This window comes from Equus quagga, chromosome 2 (genome assembly GCF_021613505.1).
Source record: "Equus quagga isolate Etosha38 chromosome 2, UCLA_HA_Equagga_1.0, whole genome shotgun sequence".
NCBI lineage: Eukaryota > Metazoa > Chordata > Mammalia > Perissodactyla > Equidae > Equus > Equus quagga.
The window spans coordinates 128708450-128730586 of NC_060268.1; the positions used below are offsets into that span (position 1 = coordinate 128708450).

Here is a 22137-nt window from a genome sequence, read left to right on the forward strand (position 1 = left end):
AGATTAAAATTATAAGTGGGAGAATAATGGGTTCTCCTAGAAGGATGGTTCAGTAGTGAAATAAATGATCAGTATTTAGCATCCTTCGATTGTCTTCAGATATTGTGCAGTTTTATGTCATCTTTTAGGAAAGTATAGAAGGAGTCTGGAATTAGTCTCTTTGTAGTTCTTTTCTCTTTTTGTGGCTTTCATTGACCGTGGTTGAGAATGCAGAATTTTTCATTATCTGTGCATAATGGCAAAGAGAAGAAAATTGACAGAGGAAGATAGATGTTTCACAGTTACTAGAGAAATTAGAAGGTGAATGTAGATAGCATCACTATATGATGATAGTGAAATTGATCATGTAAGTGAACTCTTAAATAGTGAGTCTGGAGATGATGGTCTACATGAATTTTCACAAACTCAAGAATTGATGAATGTACTTCTTAGGTCCCAAAGGAAATAGGATGTTCTTATTCAGTTTGTTATTCATTAGGAAGGATTTTATCATGTAACGTTTTGCAACAAGAACCTGGAACTATCCTGTATTGCTGTAAAAGGATGTGACAGTATTCTTTCTTCGTTTGTTTATGCAGCAAAATTTATTTGGTGTAGTTTGTAAATGAACAAATGATGAAGTCAGATGTGCATACAAAAGTAATTGGGAGGAAATAGATGTAGAAATGAAAACCATGATTAGGTTGACCATTTTAATTGGTTTTTATAAATGTAAAAATGACAATGTTTTGCATTTATGGAGTAAAGAAGATGGCCTGTTAATCCCTCAATAAAATGATGTACCATCAGTTTTAAAAATACTGCAATTTTAACAATACAGGTGTAAAAAGAACCAGAAGTAATGATGAACTTGGACCTATTAGAGATATATTTGGAGTATTATCTACTATCAGTGTTTACAAGATGGATATGTAACATCTCTCTAGTTCTTTATCTTTTCTGTTTTTGCTCCTGTCTCTGAAAAATGTATTTTTTCTTTCCCAAGGCAATCTCCTCCACTTATGTTTTCTTTGCCTTTTTGTGCCTCCCAAAAGTAAATGTTTTTTTGTCTTCCCTTGAAGAGAAATATTGTGAGCCATGAATACTGATATGAACAGTGTTAACTTTTCTCAAAGTTTTATTATGAGCACTTTGAAGGAAAAGTTGAAAGAATAGCACAATGACCAATAGTTAAGATTTTTCCACATATTTTTATTTGTAATTGTATTTTTTTAAACAGATACCTTATGTCTGAATTACAATCAGTTATTATAATGATCATGTGCTCTTGCTAAACCTTTTCTAACAAGCTTAGCATTATATGTTCATATTTCCAATATCTTTTTGTAGCCCCTATTTATCAAAGGAATCAATTCTTTTTCAATGGGCTTGCTTGGCAAGTTTTTCTTTTTTATTTTCTGCCCTGTTATATATCCATACTCATCCTAAGTTGAAGTGAATTTAATCCCCATTTACCCTCCCTCCTCTAATTGTGTTACTTGGCCTTGAAAGGCAAATATAGCTTGGTGATTAAAACTTAACAGACTTAGCATAGTACCTAGTACGTAGGAAACACTCAATAAATGTTAGCTGTTGGGTTTGGTATGAATTGTTTTCTTTGTTACACAGGGCATCATTGAGTCAGGCTTTCTAGTGAATTTTTTGTTTATTTTGTTGATTATTCTCCCTTCATTCTTGCTTATCATTGACTCTCTTTTCAGACCATCTTGTTTTGAGCATTCAACACGAAAATTTGACTGTGATGTGAAATGTTTCAATATACCATTGATGTGACTTTCTAGCATATTGGGGGGTGATGGTTGAGGCTATTCATTTTGACGAGCCATTTGGAAAAAATGAGTAATTTTTTTTTTAAATTGAGGTTATGATAGTTTACAACCCTGTGAAATTTCAGTGGTACATTATTATTTCTCAGTCATTATAGGTGCACCACTTCACCCTTTTTGCCCCCTCCCCCCCATAACTAATAATCTGTTCTCTTTGTCCACATGTTTATCTTCCACATATGAGTGGAGTCATACAGAGATTGTCTTTCAAAATGAGTAATTTTTAAAAATAGTACAGAGAAGTTATCAGTTTTGTATATTTGTTGTCTGAAAAGCCTGTATTAAAAACTATCCCCAGAACTTATAACTGTGTTGTGTTTCTTTAATAACGTATTTCTAGGGGGCTGGCTTGGTGTAGCAGTTAAGTTCATGTGCTCTGCTTCGGTGGCCCAGGGTTTGCCAGTTCAGATCCTGGGCGTGGACCTACACGCTGCTCATCAAGCCATGCTGTGGCTGCATCCCACATAGAAGAGCTAGAGGGACTTAGAACTAGGATATATAACTATGTGCTGGGGCTTTGGGGAGAAAACAAAAGAGGAAGATTGGCAACTGATGTTAGCTCAAGGCCAGTCTTCCTCACCAAAAAAACACCCAAAAACGTACCTTTTAAAATAACGTATTTCTGAAGTCGTTATACATTCTCAAAATAGATTTCTCAATAATTTGATGGGGCTAAAGTTCTGAGAGAACAACAATTATTTATTTTGAGTTTTTAATTTGTAGGAAAAAAATTAAAGAGCTCAGGTCAGTTTTAAAGTGAGAACACTGGTTTTAATACATTGCTTTAACTATTTTCTCTAACATTATATTTAATTTTTTAATTAAATTTTATTTTTGGTTTGAATAGGCAGTATATTCACATGGTTCAAAAATCAAAGTAATATAAATATGCATTGAAAAGTTTGCTCTTACATTTGACCACCCTGTTTCCCCCCTCTTTCTGCATCCCATATAGGTAACTTAAGTTCATTAGTTTTTTGTATCTCTTTCCAAGATTTCTTTATGTAGATGTAATCATGTATGAATATGTGTTTTTATTCTTCCCTCTTGCTTACATCATGTACACTATTCCACATTTTGATTTTTTTCCCTCCTTTGAAAATGTACGCTTGATGTCTTCCCATATCAATATGTAGAGTTTTCTCATTATTTGTAGAACATAGTATTCCAGTGTGTAGATGGATACTTGGAATATTTCCAATCTTTTGTTATCATATGTTGCTGCAAATATAGATAAATACATACACGTTCATCACACACACACGTATTTGTACTCGACTCTTCTGGATTCTCCACTGGGGGCTTGTCTAGACAAAAGATAGATTAACAAGAGAAAAACAAGACAGAAGTTTATTAACACATGCATTGTGCTTACAGGTGGGAGCACTTGGTAATGAGGAATGATGAAATTTTAGAGATGACACAAAACAAAAAAGACTGGTTTTCTTTGGTGTCAGATTGGGGGAAGGTAAATATGTGGTGGTGCTAATGGAAGATAAGGGCTAGTTAATAAAATTTATGTAGATTCCATTGGTGCTGCATGTGAGCTGATAAGGGTCTAGAGTTGTCTGTGGCGATTAACTTCTGTCCTTTCTGGTAGAGAGGGAAGGGAGGCACACCTTTGTAAATTTATGTCCTGCTTTTAGGCAAATGGTGGGTGGGGTGCAGAGAGCTTTTCTTGTTCTGTTTCTTAATGACCTTCAGCTTAAAATAATCCTTGTGGCAAAGTGGCATATTTTGGGGTGGCACATTCTGCTACCCTTCAGTACTTGAGTGCATCTGTAGGATAATTTCCTGGAAATGGAATTGCTAGGTCTGAAAGGTAAATGTGTATCTATTTTTAGGTATTGCCACATTCCTCTCCGTAAGGTTGGTTCTGTTTTGTACTCCCGTTGTCAATATACAAGTGTGCCTTTTCCGCTAATAGATTGTTATCAAACTTTCAGATTTTTATTAGGTGAAAAATGTTATCTTGGTGTGAGTTTTTTTAATAAAGCATAGACTTTCAGAAAAATTAATCAACTATATTTTTTAGATTCACAGCAAAATTGAGCAGAAAATAGAGAGTTCTCATATACCCCACTCCCACACATGCACAGCTGCCTTTAACTGTGGGGACTGTCCACAGCCTTTAACACAGTGGTACATTTATTACCAAAATGAACCTACATTGGCACATCATTATTATACAAAGTCGGTGGTTTATATTAGAGTTCACTCTTTGTGTTGAATATTCTGTGAGTTTTCACAAATGCATAATGATACGGAGTATTGTACAGAATACTAGTAATATCATGCAGAATAATTTTACTACCCTAAAAATCCTCTCTGCTTTACCTCTTCATCCCTCCTTCCCCCTAGTCCCCAGCAACTGCTAATATTTTTACTGTCCCCAAAGTTTTGCCTTTTCTAGAATGTCATATAGTTGGAATTAATAATACAATAAATATATAGCCTTTTCAGATTGGCTTCTTTCACTTAGTAATGTGCATTTAGGTTTCCTTTGTGCCTTTTCGTGGCTTGATAGCTCATTTCCTTTTAGTACTGAATAGTATTTCATCATCTGGATGTACCACAGTTTATCTAATCACCTACTGAAGGACATTTTGCTTCCAAGTTTTGGCAATTATGAATAAAGATGCTATGAATATCCGTATGCAGGTTTTTGTGTGGACAGAAGTTTTTAGCTCCTTTGGGTAAATACCAAGGAGAGTGGTTGCTGGATCATGTGATGAAAGTATGTTTAGTTTTGTAAGAGACTGACAAACTGTCTTCCAAAGTGACTGTACCATCTTGCATACCCAGCAGCAATGAATGAGAGTTCCTGTTCCTCTGTATCCTCGCCAGCCTTTGGTGTTGTCAGTGTTTTGGGTTTTGGCCACGTTAATAGGTGTATAGTGGTTTCTTTTTTAATTTGTAGTTCCCTGATGACATAAAATGTAGAGCATCCTTTCATATACTTACTTTGCCATCTGTATGTCTTCCTTGTTGAGGTGTCTGTTGAGATCTTTTGCCTAATTTTTAATTGAGTGATTCATTTTCTTATTGTTGAGCTTGAGTTTTTTATATATTTTGGATAACAGTCCTTTATTAGATGTCTTTTGCAAGTATTTTCTCCTAGTCTGTGGCTTGTCTTCTCATTCTCTTGATAAATATAAACTTTTATAATTGAAGGTTAACCCATATATAAAAGTACACAAATTAAAAGTGTATGGCTTTATGATTTTTCTTAGTGAACATATTATTGACTTCTCAGTATCGTTTGAATTTGCATTTCTGTCATCAGTTAAGTTGAACGTCTTTTCATATGATTAACGGCCATTTCTGTTTCTTTTTCTGAACTATCAGTTCACATCTTTTGCCCATTTTTCACTGAATTACTGTTCTTTTTTTTTTTTCTTTTCTAGTAAGTCTTTAAAAATTGGGAAAGTTACTTCTTTGCTTGAGATATGAGTAAAATTTTCCCCCTATTTTGTTATCAGCCTTTTTACTTTGCTTTTCGTTTGTTTTGCTGTAACAAATAATTGGAATTTTCTCAAATGGGTACATGGAATCTCTTCCTCTTTCCTCAGCACAGGACTTAGCTTAAGTGTCACTGTCTTCCAGAATTCTTCCTAGTACCTTTCAGGGTTTTAATAAGTATCTCTATTCCCATGTTGCCTTTTGTATATCTTTATGTTAGTGTTTAATCACAATCCTTATCTCATCTCTTTTTCTAAAGGCTATAAAATCCTTGAGGGCTAGAGCTCTGTTTTATTTATCTTTGTGTCTCTAGTGCTTGGAGCACAAGAGGTATACAGTAAATATTGGTATGAATGATTGTTTCTTGGATTTTTGGTGCCTTTGATTTTACAACCATTGCTATCTAATTTAAGTACTATTCATTTGTTACTGTTGAACCAACCTGTCCTATTCTCTTGTCATCCTGTCATTTTCTGTTGTTTACCACATTTCCTTTGAAGATTGTCTTGGAGAATCATTGACTTATTTCTGGGGAGACAGTAGAGCTTTTGTGTGTTTTACTTCTTTCTTCATAATTAAGATTTATGGGAATATTTTGATGTAAACAAATGATGTCATACTTCGAGGGCCTTTTGGGGGGTGACAATCTGTTATATCTTGTTTTCCTTTTTTGTTTTCGTATGTTTCTACAATTTTATAAAAACATATACACAAAATATATACAGAAAGTGAGATATTAGTATAATGAACTTCCACGTACTGTTTACTAGCTTCTCGTCTTATTAACTCACAGTACTTTAAGGTAAGTACTTAAAATAACATATTATTAGAGTTGACAGATTCCTAGAAGCTATCTAGGGCTAGCCTCACATCCCAAAATTCAGGATAGAATTTGAATTTCTCTACATAGAAAGCTAAACCTCCTTGATGCAGTCCATTTCATTATTGAACAGCTGCGTTTGTACATTGAGCTAAAATGTGCTTCTGAAGAAACCCTGATTGATTCAGTGTCGTCTTCAACATGAGGCTCTCAATTTATTGAAGACAGAAATTATAGCTTTCTTATTAAGCTAAAAATGTTAATTTTAAACGACATCTTAAAAAAAACTTATAGTGGTACTAGGAAAAATCTGATAAACGTATATCTTAAGGAGACTAAGGAAACAATTTCACATTCTTTACTGATTTGTCACTGGTTACTGACAATCTTATGAAGAGCCAATATTTTAAATTAATTTCTGGTTAAAACTTGAATATGTTTTAACCACATATGGAGTTTTTATATCTTTGATGTTAAAAATGGCAGTCCATAAACTGAAACCTATTCGTTATGGTCACATTGCCTTTCAGTTCTCTCCTCAGCATATCTAGTAGATACTTTACTTATGAGATATGTAAAGAATTTGCTGTCAGAAATTGCCAGTTCAGATTATTTCATTAATTTCAAAATTACTCCATGGTAGTATCTATACGGTAGTATGTGTGTCAATTATGATTTTATTAAAAAACGAACAGCCCAGGTTAAGTGATTCCGTTTTAGCTTGACTCCTCTCTTTTATTGGTAGTGGCTTTGAATGAAGAGCATTTTCTGAGAGAATCTTTATAAACCTTTAACTTCTTCCCCCAAATGTTCAAGTCACTTAATATTCTGAGTTGATTATGCCCTGTGATGTATATCTCTATTTACCACAGTGAGAATGTTGTATGGAACATATTTGTTAGATTTTTCTGAATAACTGAAGTTATACTTAGTCTGTATTTCAGCACTTCTGTACCTTTTTTGTACAAGATAAGACTGTGTTTTATTCTCATTGTGAGTTCAAAACTAGAATGTAATGTGTCTCTTCTTGATTTCTGTAGAGCAGGTTGTTGCCCTGGATGCCCAAAATATCGTAGCTGTTTCATGTGGAGAAGCTCATACATTAGCACTAAATGACAAGGGCCAGGTGTATGCCTGGGGTCTCGATTCTGATGGACAACTTGGCCTGCTAGGATCAGAGGAATGTATCAGAGTACCCAGGTAACAAAAGTGACCAAAAAGAGGTCTTTAACAATCTTTTATAATAAATTTATCTAAATTATTGTTTACTGTGGGCATGTAAGAGTTGACACCTAATTATTTCTCCCCTTAGAGTTCCTAAGGAGTTTACTAGGTAGATTCTTGCCTTTAATTTGGGTTCAGTGCTATTTTTTGTATACTTCATATTTTCCCCCAAATTATTTATGTTTGTAAAGGAAAACGATGAAGAATATGTACTTTATGTTTTTTCTTACTAAAATTTTTAAGTGGGTTAGACTAATTTAAACTAATTCTCTTAAGTACCCCAGCTATTGAAATATGTATTAAATGTTGGTTGGTTGCGTGTTTCTCTGTCTCGTTTTAGTTTTTATTGAATATATAAGTCCCACATGGTTAGTGTAAAAAGAATTCAGTCTCTTTCCACTTTTTTACATAGAACCATGATTTAATTTACATTAACCACTAATTCATCATAGAGTTATTTCAAATTAAAAATAAACTATGTCTCATTGATGTTGTAGTCTTACAGATTTACATCAGGCGTAACCATTGTTTTAATATTAAAAACTATAAGAGCATGAACATATCTAGGTAAAAATATAGAGATTTAAAGAAAAGTATTCATTTTCTTTTGGATACATAAACTCATGCTTAGTTTTTAGAATTATACAAATTCTTGCCTCCTTAAACTCTTGTTCTTTCTTCTTAGTAATAGCTATAGAGACAAAAGAGAACTCTCCAGGGAGCCAAGATCTTAAACTAATTTTAGATTTATTCCAGGTAGCATTTTCTTTTTACTCACATTTAGATATTTTGTTTTTAGTTTAACATTGATAATGTTTGTTTTGGTTTAAATAATAGGATGTAACTACGAGGATAAGAAAATGGAGCACAAGAACTAATATATTTCAGAATAGGAACTCTAATCGTTGTTAGAAATGAGTTTTTTTTGACCAAGAAAGGTAGCTAGTTCTTTCAGTAAGCCTCTAACCTTTCCCCCAGATGTATATGTTTATTGAAAAACTTAAAGTATACGTTTAAAGTATTTGCTTTGTTTCAACATTTCAAAAGTTTTTTTGATCTTTTAGTTTGACATTTTATATTTGTTCTAGTAATGAACTGTTTGTAGAGACTTGGATATATCACATTCATATGTTTTCTTTGTTGAACTTGTAATTCAATTCCACAAAACTCCCCAAATTTCCTCCCCTTTGTTTCTTCTGAGACAACAGGCAAACACAATTCCCCTTATGTTTTTAATGTCTCTTAATGATGGTGCTGTTGGGAGAAAATTTTTCTTCCTTAGGTTAAGTAAATAGAAATTTTTTAGTCATTTCAATTTTGATTTCTTTCAGAAAATGATAATTTGCAACCAAATGGTTATTGGCTAGATAATACAAAGGATTCCTTGAAACATAGTTACCTCACATTTGTAATGTCCTCTACTGCTTTTATTTACTCCCAGAAGTAATTGTTGTAGAACGGGATTTTTTTTTTTTTATTAAGGTTATGAAAGTTAACATCCTTGTGAAATTGCAGTTGTACATCATTATTAGTCATGTTGTAGATACACTGCTTCACCCCTAGTGCCCTCCCCCCACCCCCTTTCCCCTGGCAACCACCGATCAGTTCTCTTTGTCCATATCTTAACTACCACCTAGGAGTGGAGTCATACAGAGTTCATCTTTCTCTGTCTGGCTAGAACGGGATTTTTAATTTAAGATTTAAAAAATTTTGTGTTTTTAGGATTGAAAAGGGTTTTCTAAATCAGTATTCTCAAAACCATGATTCATGGCAAAGCTTTCTAGTTTTCCTTATTTTTACTCCCTGGTCTCTTAATTCTCATACTTAGATTTTTGTTGCTGTTCACTTCTGGCATAAGAGATTTCAGTCAGTAATCTATAGATAATTAGTAAATGGAAAGAAAGGTAATTTATAGGGAGAAAATTTTGTTATATGACAATTTATTTGAAGGTTGCTTAATAATAAATTATGTATTTGTGACTTTACTATTTTGTGAACCTGGATGGGGACCTGAAAGAGATCTTACTTGAGTCCTCTGGTTTAAACTTCTCTGTTTTTTGTATTGCCAAACATCTAAATTAACTTTAAGCTGTGTGTTAAGGCATTTCTTCTGTTCAGCCTTCTTAGTTTTTCAGGGACTGAGCTGATTGTTGTGACATAGTCCTTACTCACTTTTTAAAAATGTTTTAAAGAGCAATTTGGTATTTCAGTAGAAATATATTTTTATGAAAGACTGCCAGTGATTTTTTTCATTTTTAAAGTGTCAGTACCAAATCATTTTCTGGATACAAGGCTTTTCCTAGATGTTTAGAGCTGTTAGCCAGCTTTGTAAATTTCACACACATTTTGAGTAAAATGTATAGAAAACAGGAAGAAATTCAAATGTATGTCAATACGTTTTTTAAAATTAGTGTTTATGATTTTCATAAGTGTTCAGAAAATCAAGAATCACATTATGCCAAACTTTCTTGAGAACAAAATACACTTTTATGCCAATAGGTGTAAATTAAGCAACACTTTAAAATTAAAGAATATAAAATTAATAATACATTATATTTGAAATTCTTACTAGCTTGATAATCTTTTCTTCTGATTTTGTTTTGAAATCGCTACTTCTTGGGGAAAGACAAATTATTCAATATCAGTGGTCTCTGTAGACCTGCATTTCTGGCTAGTTACTTCTTTTTATGTAGGATGTGTGTTATACTTTTATTAAAACAAGAGTTAAGCCTAATTTTACTATCTTTTAGTTTAAGTGGAAATACGTACTTTTCCCACACAAAATTTAGAAAAAAATTGTTGGCAATGAAGTTGTAGTTTACTTTTTAAAGGTCTGTTTTTTGGACATAAAATTAACAATTATGACAAGATGGTTTAATATGATGATCCTTGTGAAGAACAGCTATTTCTGGGCTACAGAAACTAATTAAACATATTTGAATTGTCAGCTTGATCAAAAGTAAAACTTATTTTCTTGATTTTACTCAGTTTTAAGCATATTATAATTTTTGCCTAATATTAGCATCAGAAAGTTAAGAACATTTTAGAATAAAAAGAAAAATTAAAGAGTATTTCTTAATAGTTGAGACTAGATTCGTTGTTAGCCTAAATTTTTTAAAATTGGAAAAAGAGTTGGTGCTAAGACTTTTCTCAAATCACTAAGAAAGTTGTGGCTTAACTGGGAAATAGAAAATTGTTAATTATGTTTTATCATCAAAATATATTTTTAAAACCTCTTAAGTATGGTTGACATACAAAAAGCTGTACCTATTTAATGTATACACTTTGATGAGTTTGAAATTGGCAAATATTTAATGCTTTAGTTCTTCAATTTATTTATTTTTTTGGTGAAGAAGATTGGCCTTGAGCTAACATCTGTGCCAATCTTCCTCTATTTTTTTTAATGTGGGATGCCACCACAGTGTGGCTTGATGAGCTGTGCTAGGTCCGACTCAAGATCTGAACCCGCAAACTCCCGGCTGCTGAAGCTGAGCACGCAAACTTAGCCACTGTGCCAGCCTGATAGTTCTTCAGATTTTTAATTATATAATGTAGACTTTTCACTAGTCTTTGACAGTTGGGATTTTACCTTTTCAAACAGCTGGAAATGCCTAGTTTCTGCCTGTATTGCTCCTGTACATTAAGTTGGAAAAATACAACAGTATAGAGTATACATATTCAACAATTAATACGTTTTGGCAGACTTCCCAAGGGAGGGAAGTATAAATCTTATTTTGAAGTTTATTACCTGTTTTCTTAGGAATTTCGAACATCTTTCAAAATTCAATAAAGAAGTGATTCTTTTCTTTGCAATGAATCATTTTAGTGATGTCATAGCCATTTAAAATGTTTGACGTGCTCTAACCTTTAGGGATTTATTTTAAATTTATACACGGTTATAAAATATTTACCATAGATGTCTGAATTCTGATTTTCTTTTTGTAGTTCTTATTAATTAGCAATCTTCATGGGATGTGTATGTATGTATCTCTGTATTTTTTGTTTACAGGATTATACTGCCTTATTTTACTTTTCTGTTAATTGTACTTGAATCCTTTTAAAAATTGAAAACAGTTAAACATTTACATTGTCTTTTTTACTTAAAAAAGGGGCTTTACTTTTGATGAATTCTGTAGAATTTTATTTCATTAAGAATTTTTTAATTTGTTATCTCTTGAAGAAAAATTGAACGTGAGAAACAAATTTGGTAAATTAAGTTTTAACCATATACAGTATTTTTCTTTATTTTTTTATTCCTGAAAGCTAAAAAAGAAAAAAAAAAAAAAACCCCAATAACTAAGCATATCCTCTCCTTTCTTCCCCCACACCATCTTCCGTGTATTAATAAATCTACATGGAGATGAAGGCGTTTTTTTTTTTCTCTTTAAAACAGTAATGTCACAGAAGACTATCTTTTCTTGTCCCTGTAGCAGACATGGCTAAAGAAATTAGCTTTTATGTTATATTCCAAGCCTTATGATATTATTTTGGAAATGAGAGTCACCGAATGTACATTGCTGTGCAAATTTAGAAGTTTTTTTGGGCAAACTTTATGAATAGTTTAATACTAAAGTCTCAAAGACTTTACAAATTCACTTATCCTTTAACAGTGTATTATTCATTACCTACTTTTTGCCAGGCACACAGTATGTGCTAGAGATTCCATGGGTATAAAACACATAGTCCACCTTCAAAGAGCTTATCGTTTAGCAGAGTATGCTAGTAATAATTAAATGAATAAGTATATCAGCAATTCATCATGATAAATGATATGAAGGAAAAAACATAGGGTACTATGAGAATGTAGTATTTTGAAATGTTTTACTTGGTCTTGGAAATTGGACTTTATACCTGGAACAGTTGGTTTTTAAAAATATTTAATATAGTTCACTGGTTAGTGTCTGATGTGCCTAAAATGAATAAACAGTAACAGTAATTGTTTAGTAACTTCAGCACCATTGTACATATCCAGGTATTTTTTATTTCTGTTTCTGCATTGCCAGTGTTTGATTTTGCTAATTGCAGAAAAATGGCATTATTCTACATTTGAAAATCTGAAGGTGCATTGGATCCTGCTTACTTGTTGGATTCTGCTAACTTGTAGCAGTACAACTCTCAGGTCTTGTAGTTAAGAACATAAATCCACTAAATAAAAATATTTTTAATACAACAGTATGGAATTAGAGTAACTCTCCTTTCTCCTGCTCAAAATTTGATTTGCTGAAGCTGCCTCCCGAAAATCATGAGTATCGACACACTGGTCAGGACTTGCTCCGGAATCTCATATGGCAGAATCAGGTCAGGTGACAGTATCAGGTAAAGGGAAATAAGAAACATATTATGCTTCATCTCCGATTTTTTTTCCTTGAAAATATTCATTCAGGAAAAACAGAATGACGAGGTAAAGGGGAACTACGTAAGAAAAACCTGGGATGGTTGGTACACAAAGTTAATTGATTTTTATAATGTTTTAAAAATTAGCCTTTAGAATTACATTGCCATTTAGGAAAAATCAGAAATGGGGGGAAAAAGAAACTATAAAAATATATGGGAAAAACACAAGATGGCAGAAATGTGACTGAACACATCAGTGATCATAATAAACATGAATTGATTAAATTTCCCTAGTAAAGAATTAAATTGAGTATCACTGATTTAGAAGTAAAGTAAAAAGATAGCCCAAAAGGAATAATAGGTTTCATAATTCGTGAATTCATAGCACCACATGATAGGAATCTCTGTTGGTTCTTAAGGAACCTGATATAGGAGAACATATATTCAACTAGGCCAAACGCTAATTTTTGACAAATTAGATCTTGTACATTTGTTTTACAAATATATTGGTAAATTTCCTACTTGAAGCATAAGATTTTTAAAAAAATTTTGATAAAACATCTGAATTATAAAAGCACTCTGAGTAGTAGTTGACTTGTGAGCATAGTTTACTTAGCTTAAATATTGTTTAAATTGTTTTTTCATCACACCTCTTAATTTTTGTCATATTTAGATTTTGTTTACTGAGTTTAGCATAAATATTTGGTAAATTGGGCTTTTGGAATAAACAGCATGAACTGCTAGGTTAGTAGGAAACTACTTGCATGTAGTAGGTGATCAATAAATAGCATAAATAAGTAGCATTCAGGATCCATTTATTAAATGGGATAATCTGATCCTGATCTCTCTTCTTATTTTCTAGAAATATTAAAAGTTTGTCAGATATCCAGATAGTACAGGTTGCTTGCGGTTACTATCATTCTCTTGCACTTTCTAAAGGTAAGCATTACTTTTATTATCTTTCCGTTTTTCAGTTTTATTACTTGATAATTTAACTGAGCAGAAACTCCTCCAACTTTCTCCTTATTCACACTTGTCCTTGCTCTTGATCCTTTTCAATTCCATATATATAGTAGAACTAGCTTGTCAGTTTTCACAGACCTACAAAGAAACTATTGGGATTTTGATTGGGATTGCATTGTCTGTATAAATCAATTTGAGGAAAATCTTTACAATATTGAGTCTTAATTTTTGAACATGCTATATCCCTTACACCCCTTTTATTAGATTTTCACCTATATATTTGATATTTTTTGTTATTGTGCATGGTGTCATTTTCAAATTGTTTATTTCTAGGATATAGACATGAAATTTTTATTCTAATTGTTCTTTAGTCGGCTAAACGCTATTCCTTCATAGCTAGGAAAGGTTATAACTTGCCCAATCTGATTTGATCTCACAGATGAACTTTTTATGAATAAAAACAGAGAAGAAGCCTGGGCCTCCTATGAGCTTTGTTTGCTTTTCTTTCCTATTCATTTAACAACTTCTTAGGCCAGCCAAGGATTGTACATTGGGTTAGTAAAGAATCTGCCATATGTTTGTTTTTTTAATTAAAAAAAATAAGTTCCAGTGGCTTCATTATTATTATTTTTAAATTTATTAAATGTCTAGTGAGGTCTACTGTGAATGAAGCACTAGGCTAGAGCTGTGGGGAAATACAGATAAGAGAGAGTTCTAGGGACCATACCATCTAGTGGAAGAGACAGATATACAAATCAATAACTAGAGTTTGAGACAGAAAAACTTACTTACTGGTTTGGTCAAGGTAAAAGTAAAATGCTATGTCAGTGAAGGAAAAGGTTTAATTATAGTCATGTGTCACTTAATGGTGGGGATATGTTCTGAGAAATGCATTGTTAGGCAATTTCGTCATTGTGCGAGCATCATAGAGTGTACTGAAGGGGAACAAAATTTGCCATCCCAAAATGTGTCTCTTTAACATGAGGATTATTTTAGGCTGATTATTTTTAAGAAATAAAAGACTCAAAGTTTTTCTTGTTACTTCCCCCTTAACTGCCTAAAAGAATTCAGATTAAAAAATCTGTCTCGGGAAGCGAGCTATCACCTTAGCATAGTGCGAACTAGGTGGTAGACAGGGAGGAACCTAGAAAAGCCTGTTTCTTGGGCTTCCCTCTGTGTTCTTCTGTTTCTTTGTGGCCAAACACTTGTTTTCCAAACATCTGCTCCTTTTCACCTCCCTGTGAATTCTTTACCTTCCTTATGAAGTCCTGACTCTCCCACCTCCAACATCGTCCTCTTTCATCTTTAGCTGAGGATGGTCTTTAAGGTGAGAGTTTTGGCCATTTTGGAGAGTTACTTGGTTTTCCTCCATTCCTCCCCTGTATACATGTTACTAAACTTTTGTTTGTTTTTCTCCTGTTAATCTGTCTCATGTCGATTTATTTCTTAGACCCTCCAGAAGAACCTAAAGTGTGGAGGAAAATTTCTTCCTCCCCTGTAGTACTTACACAAACCTAGATGGTATATAGCCTTCTACTCATCTAGGCTACAGGGTACTAATCTTATGGGACCACTGTCATATGTATATGTGGTCTGTTGTTGACTGAATATTATGCTGCATGTGACTGTAGTTCCAATCCATAGAATTGGTAACAAAAAGGAAGGAATTGGTATTTGATATAAGTCTTAAAAGATGAGTAGAATTTATTCAGAATTGAAGAAATGTTGAGCAGTAGCTAGGGAATTGTTGAGGATGGGCTCAGGTGATAGTACATACTAGTAAAGGCATAGAATCAGGCAAAGGTATTTTATGTATTTGAGTATCAGCATGTAGCTTTATGTGGGTGTTGTGAGAGCATGGGAGACATATTTCAGTTGAGGCTGAAGTAAAAGCAGAAATCTGTTACATTGGACCTTGAATGCCATATTAAGGACTTTGGATTTCTATAGGCAGTCGGGAAGCTGGCATCCCTGTATTCTTTATTGTTACTTTGCCAGCTTCTCTTGATATTTTGGTAGGTAGATCCAAGATAAATTTAAACCCGAAAGTTTTACTGATAGGACAGTTTTCTGTCTTGACTTACAGGTATTCTTTTGCCATGTTGAGCTTCATGCTTTAGCGATAGCTAATGAAGTTTTTTGATCACTTAGTATGAACTAGGCACATTAAGATGTACAGTGCACAGCGATAAGCATAACACCACTAGCCCTTATGGTGCAGTCACATAAGTAAAAATATAAATGCATACTATGAAAAAGGACTGTAAAAAAAGAAAGTTAGGATATTTAGAACATATAATGGGGGGATGAACTTAATCTGGGAAATCAAGGAAGGCTTCCTGCTGGGAGAGAGTAGAAGTAAATAGACAAAGATGAGGGGAAGGTTTAGGCAGAGGGAACAGCAATGTGTGAGAAGTAGGCGTTGGAGAATGTAAGGGGAGATGAGTATGGCTAGAGTATGGTGAGTAAGAGAAGAGACTGGTATTAAATGAACGTAGATCATATAGAGCCTTATAGGCTTTGTTAAAAGTGTTTATCCCAAGAGCAGTGAGAAGGCACATATTTTTTTCAGGTGAGCAACATTATCAAATCTGCATTTTTATAATATCTGTATGTATATGTATAAATGTCTGCTAGTATGTGCATAAAGTATTTCTGGAAGTACATATTAGTAACTGGTAAGAGTGGTTATCTCTTGGGAGAGGAACCAGGGATCTAATTTTGGAGGGAAACCTACTTTTAAGTGTGCACTATTTTGTAGTATAAATTTTAAAAAATTAGTTATTAGTGTGTCAGTTATTAGTTTAGTGTCAACTTATTTAATATATCTAAAGTTGTGAAATAAGATGGCAGTGGGGAGCAAAAGTGACAAGCAAAAAAACGATTGTAGGAACCAAGTGAGATGGTGAGGAGTGAATCTATTTGCCATATTTTTCTTTAGGAAGAGAACTGTATACAACCAGAGGCACTCACAGCTAGAATATACAACTATGTACTGGGGGGCTTTGGTAAGAAAAAAAGAAAAAGAAGATTGACAACAGTTGTTAGCTCAGGTGCCAATCTTTATTAAAAAAAAAAAGAGAGAACTGTATATAACTTGGTGATGGAGTGATACCATCTTGTGTATAAGGTACGAGAGGAGAGGAGTATTAAGGATGATTCCCTATGTTTATGAATTGTGCTACCGAATCAGTTATGATGTCATTTTACTGAGATGAGGAACACTGGGAAGAAAGAGGTCCAGCACATGAGAGATTGGATGGACATCGTGAATTGAGTTTGGGGCATGCTGAACTGAAAGTAGCTTTGAAATATTCAGGTTTAGGTGTCAGATAAACAGTTGGATATGTGGGTTTATTGCTCAGAGGAGATGTATGCGGTAGTGAAAAAATTTTGAATGTGATCAGCATATAATTAATATCAAGCCTTGAGCTTGGATAAGTGCCTCTTGGGAGAAATCACAGGAATAAAAGTGAGACCTGAGGAATATTAAAAAGAGAGGGTGCTTTCTTAAGGAGTATAAGGAAATGAGATTCCTCCCAGTTATGCGACTTATTCCTCAGTAAAGTCAGTCAAACTTAAAGTGTACTAATACAGAAAGTGTTCTAGGTAGTATTATGTCTCCATATAAGACATAAACTTAATAAAGAGGAATATATATTTGCATCTGATGAGAGGAAGAACATCCCAAAATAGCTGATAATCTTCAAATGAAATTTTTTGTGTGGGAGAAAAATAGTTAATTTTATGATTTTTGTTTTGCAGCAAGTGAAGTCTTCTGTTGGGGACAGAATAAATATGGCCAATTGGGTTTAGGCATTGACTATAAAAAGCAAGCTTCACCACAGCTGATTAAGTCTTTGCTTGGAATCCCTTTCATGCAAGTTGCAGCAGGAGGAGCCCATAGTTTTGTACTCACCCTTTCTGGAGCTATCTTTGGATGGGGACGCAACAAATTTGGTCAACTAGGTCTTAATGATGAAAATGGTAGGTTCTCATTATTTGTAGATAAATATATTTCTAAAAAGAGATGATCTTTTGAGATGGATCAGTGATTCTTAGTGTCAGAGAGAAACTTACCCAGATCTTTCCTAATATGGAGGTGGGGATGAGAGGTTAATTTACAAATTTCATTCGATAATAATATTTTTAGGGCATGTTGGGAAGGCCAAAAAACCAAAAAATATCATTTTATCATTAAGTAACTATAGAAAGTGTATCTGGACAAAAATTTTTGTTGTTCAATGTTCATTAAAAGAAAGTTGAGAAACGTTTCTTCAAGTTGGTAACCACGTTACTGGCTACGATCGGTGAAAAGAAGCTTTAAAGTTATTCTGGAAAGTAATGGGAAGCATTAATCTATTTGAGTTTTTTAAGGAAATATTTAGATAATCTGTCATAAATTAATCTTTAGTTTGGGCTTCACATTTGACCTGGATGCTAGATCATTTAAAAATAAACACTTTGAATTAAAAAAATTATAACCACTTGAAACAAGTTGGGATCTTGGAACCAATTTTTCATAACTACATTAGGTCGAATGCCAATATTTGAAATACAAAAACTAATTTCATAAAGTTCAGCATAATTGTAATGACTTAAATGAACAAAAGTGAGTTGTTCATCTAGTAACAACTGGTTGTGATAGCAGAGAATGCTCTCAGAAAGAATTTTAAAATATTTTTTGCATGAGAAAAATGTGTCAGATTAGAACATTATGTATCTTTTCTGCTACAAAATAACAAAATTATACTTAATTTTCCAGCTTTTAAGTGGGGTCCTATCAGCTTAGTTATCATGAGGTAAATATAAAGAATGTTGTGTACATATTAGAAGCAGTCAAATAGTTTTGAAATTCCTTCATTGCTGAGATCTGTGCAGATTGGTGTTTAGACAATTTAATATTTAAATTACTCTTTTTAAATCCCTCCTTTATCACAGTAGCATGAATAGAAAGGCCTGGGAGTCCAACTTTTAGTAGGCTTATATCACAAAATCATTGAATTATAGTTAAAATTAGTTAGTCATCATTGTCTGCTGAAGCTGTAGAGGAAACATGTTTTAGAAGAGTTTTAATTTTAAAAATACTGTTAACATCTCTTGTTGGAATTTTCAGATAGGTATTTTCCTAATTTACTAAAGTCACTAAGAACTCAGAAAATAGTTTATATTTGTTGTGGAGAAGATCATACTGCTGCACTAACCAAGGTATTGTACTCCTATAAAACTTCTTTACTATTACTCATGATAGTTATTTCATAATTAGTGAATGTTTTCATGATATTTACATTGAAACATGAGTGTTATTGATATCTAAAAAATAATTTATCTTGGAAAAAGGACCTAGATGATTATTTGTTCTCAAAAGCAATTTACCTTAATTTTCAACTTCATTTTATGTTACGAAGTGTGAATTGTGATCTGCTATTAAATGTGATGATAATATATTTTGTCGAGTGTCTCAGCTTCGTGTGAAATACTGCCTAAATAATATTTTGAATGAAATAATTCCTTTTCAATTTGCCAGGGCTGCTATGCTGTGTATATCAGTCCCATTTATATCGCTCTGCCTAATTTTAATTTAACTCCCATTTAGCTTATAAGTGTTGTATAAAAAGTAATAAAGGAGACTAAATCTCTCTATTATCTATAGGCCAAGTATTATGCAAGCAGTTATAATGAGCTTTCATCACAGTCTTGTTAATGGCTTTAACTCTGACCTCTCACTTCCTTGAGTATGTGCCAACTCGGTTTCAGTACTGTGTAGTTCTCTGGCAATTAGAAGTAAAATGAAAATAAAAACGTTAAACTAATCTTTACCAGGAATAATATTTATTATAGTCATGTTAACGTAAAGGAACTGGCAAATTTTCATTGGCTAAATTAGAAATTAATGTTTTTTGCTTTTTTTATCTTTGGTCCTACATAGTAGATAAAATTGGCAAGAAAAAAATTAACTTCTGATCACTTTGTAAAATTCTACACACTTACTCCCACATTGAGAATTTTAGGATGATAAGAATTATTCTTAGTCATTATCAAATATAGTGTACTCAAGGTATTTTTAAAACTATAATGACCAATTATAAAAGTTAATTTTAAAAATTTTTATTACTTGCCTTTTAGTAAGGAAGTTTTACTGTAATTGCCAATCTTATTACCATATTTTATTGATTTTTATCATTCAGATTACAAATGTAATCACTAAAATCTTATTTAATTATATTGGAAAGATGGAAATTTTCGTCATTCTCTTTCATTGGTATTTGGAAGAAATAAGGCTGTGCTGAAATAATAGTAAAAAATGTTTTGTATTTTAATTTTTAGGACTAGCTTTGTGGTAGAAAGACTCACAATGTTAATGGTTTTCAAATTCAGCCTTTCAAATAACCACTCATCTTATTTTCCCTTGATATGTAACTATATCTATTGAGTTTTTAAAAACGCTAATTCTATTAATTGTCTGTATTCCTCTCTCATTAGCTTATGATACTTGTTCACTGGAATTTTTGGTGTAATTTTTTTTTTAATTTTATTTATTTATTTATTTATTTATTTAAAGATTTTATTTTTTTTTCATTTTTCTCCCCAAAGCCCCCCAGTACCTAGTTGTGGGTCCTTCTAGTTGTGGCATATGGGACACTGCCTCAGCGTGGTTTGATGAGCAGTGCCATGTCCGCGCCCAGGATTCGAACCAACAAAACACTGGGCCGCCTGCAGCGGAGCGCGCGAACTTAACCACTCGGCCACGGGGCCAGCCCTGGTGTAATTTATTTTTAACAAAATTAGTTTTAAATATCCCCAGAGTAAAATGTTTTATTTTTCCTTGATTTAAGTTAGAATATCGTTCCGTATCCACATATCTTTTGCTTTCCTTGAAGAATTTCTTGCATATAAATTAGGATTGCTTAACAAAGCAATTTTCCTTGTACAAAACCTACATTAGGAAAATGACATTAGGAAAAATTTTAAAATAGACTTTTAAAAACAATAGAAAGACATGCATGTTCGTGGATATGAGGACACTACCACAAAGATGTCAAATTTTTTCAAGTTCATTTACAAATTCACTATGCAAATTACATATACATATTCCTTTTGACTTAGCAATCACGCTTTTAAGAATCTATCCCGATGATAGGAAATTATGTATGCAGAAGGTCATTTATTATGGCATTATTTTAATAGCAATAGAATGGAAGAAATCCAAATGTCCCTCAGTAGTAGCCTGGTTGAATAAACTCTGGTGACTCCATGCACTGGAGTATCATGACATGTAAAACAGAATGAGGAAGATCTCTATATTATGCTGTGGAATGATCTTCAGGATGTATTGTTAAGTAAAAAGAGGAAGGTACAAAGTAGTTACCTTTTGTTTAAGAAAGGGTAAAATATGAAGGTATTACATATTATTTGTATTAAAAAAATTAATAGCTATGCTAAATATGACGTTCCTTATAGTTTGTACTTGGGAACCTAGAAACTGTGACACATAATTAGAAAGCAAACATATATGCATATTTCTGTTTTTTAAAAGTAGTTCTTAAAAATTAAAAACAAAAACCTAGTGGCGCAACTGCAGAAAGAAGAATTCTTTAGATCATTTAAAAATACGGTATTTTCTTGCGTATCACTAGTGGGAAATAGCCTAAGGATAAATTGAATTCACAAAGAAAGCTTAAACTGCATTCTGTAGTCTTATTATTAGTAGTAAAATTGGTAGTGTTGTTTTCAATATATTACATTTAGAGTAGGATAAAGCAAAAAGTACTTTACTGTCATTAGAAACTGCACCTTTCAACTTAAGAGACAAGAGATATAAAATGGTAGGAATTAAATTAAAACCCTGTGGGTCTTTACTTTGAATCACAAGTGTCAATATGAACTCTCATTTTTCCCTTCTAAAAATACAGTCATGTGCCGTATAATGATGTTTCACACATAATAGTGGTGGTCCCATAAGATTAGTACCATATAGCCTCGGTGTGTAGGAGGCTATAACATCTAGGTTTGTGTAAGTACATTCTATGATGTTTGCACAATGATGAAATCGCCTAACGACACATTTATCAGAAAGTGTCTGCATCGTTAAGTGACGCATGACTGTGTGTGTTTTTTTTTTTTGCCATGGCCACTGAAAGGTCCTATAAGTAATTAACCACGTGCAATTTGGAAGCAATGAACATCCTTTGATGTAGACTGTACTAAAAGGAACCAGGGCTTCTTAGAGAAGAGGCTGATCCCATATAAGTATAGCCTTGGGCATTTTATGTTAGAAAAAAGCAAAGACACCAAACTCATGTCAGAAGGACAAGTTGAAGGAGCTTTCGCTGGTTAACAAAAAGAAATAATTACTGCAATAAATGGAAATATATGAAATATATAAAGATCCATGACTTCATAATGATACTCCTCTTCTCCAAATCAATCCAAAGCAAACTTCATTGCTTATCTTTGGAGGTTGCTAGGAGAACAACTCATTTTTCTAAAAATTAGTAAATGAGAAAG

The 22137-nt window shown here is 32.9% G+C and overlaps 1 protein-coding gene across 4 annotated transcripts in view; it reads left to right on the forward strand.

Annotated features, from left to right (window-relative positions):
• HERC4 (HECT and RLD domain containing E3 ubiquitin protein ligase 4) overlaps positions 1-22137 on the forward strand; it is a 141251-nt gene that overhangs the window by 21708 nt on the left and 97406 nt on the right. For all 4 annotated transcript variants that reach the window (XM_046653455.1, XM_046653458.1, XM_046653456.1 and 1 more), the window contains exons 4-7: positions 7149-7308; positions 13529-13605; positions 17395-17616; positions 18746-18837. In XM_046653455.1, the coding sequence (XP_046509411.1) occupies positions 7149-7308; positions 13529-13605; positions 17395-17616; positions 18746-18837 (551 nt within the window). The remainder of the gene's footprint in view (positions 1-7148; positions 7309-13528; positions 13606-17394; positions 17617-18745; positions 18838-22137) is intronic.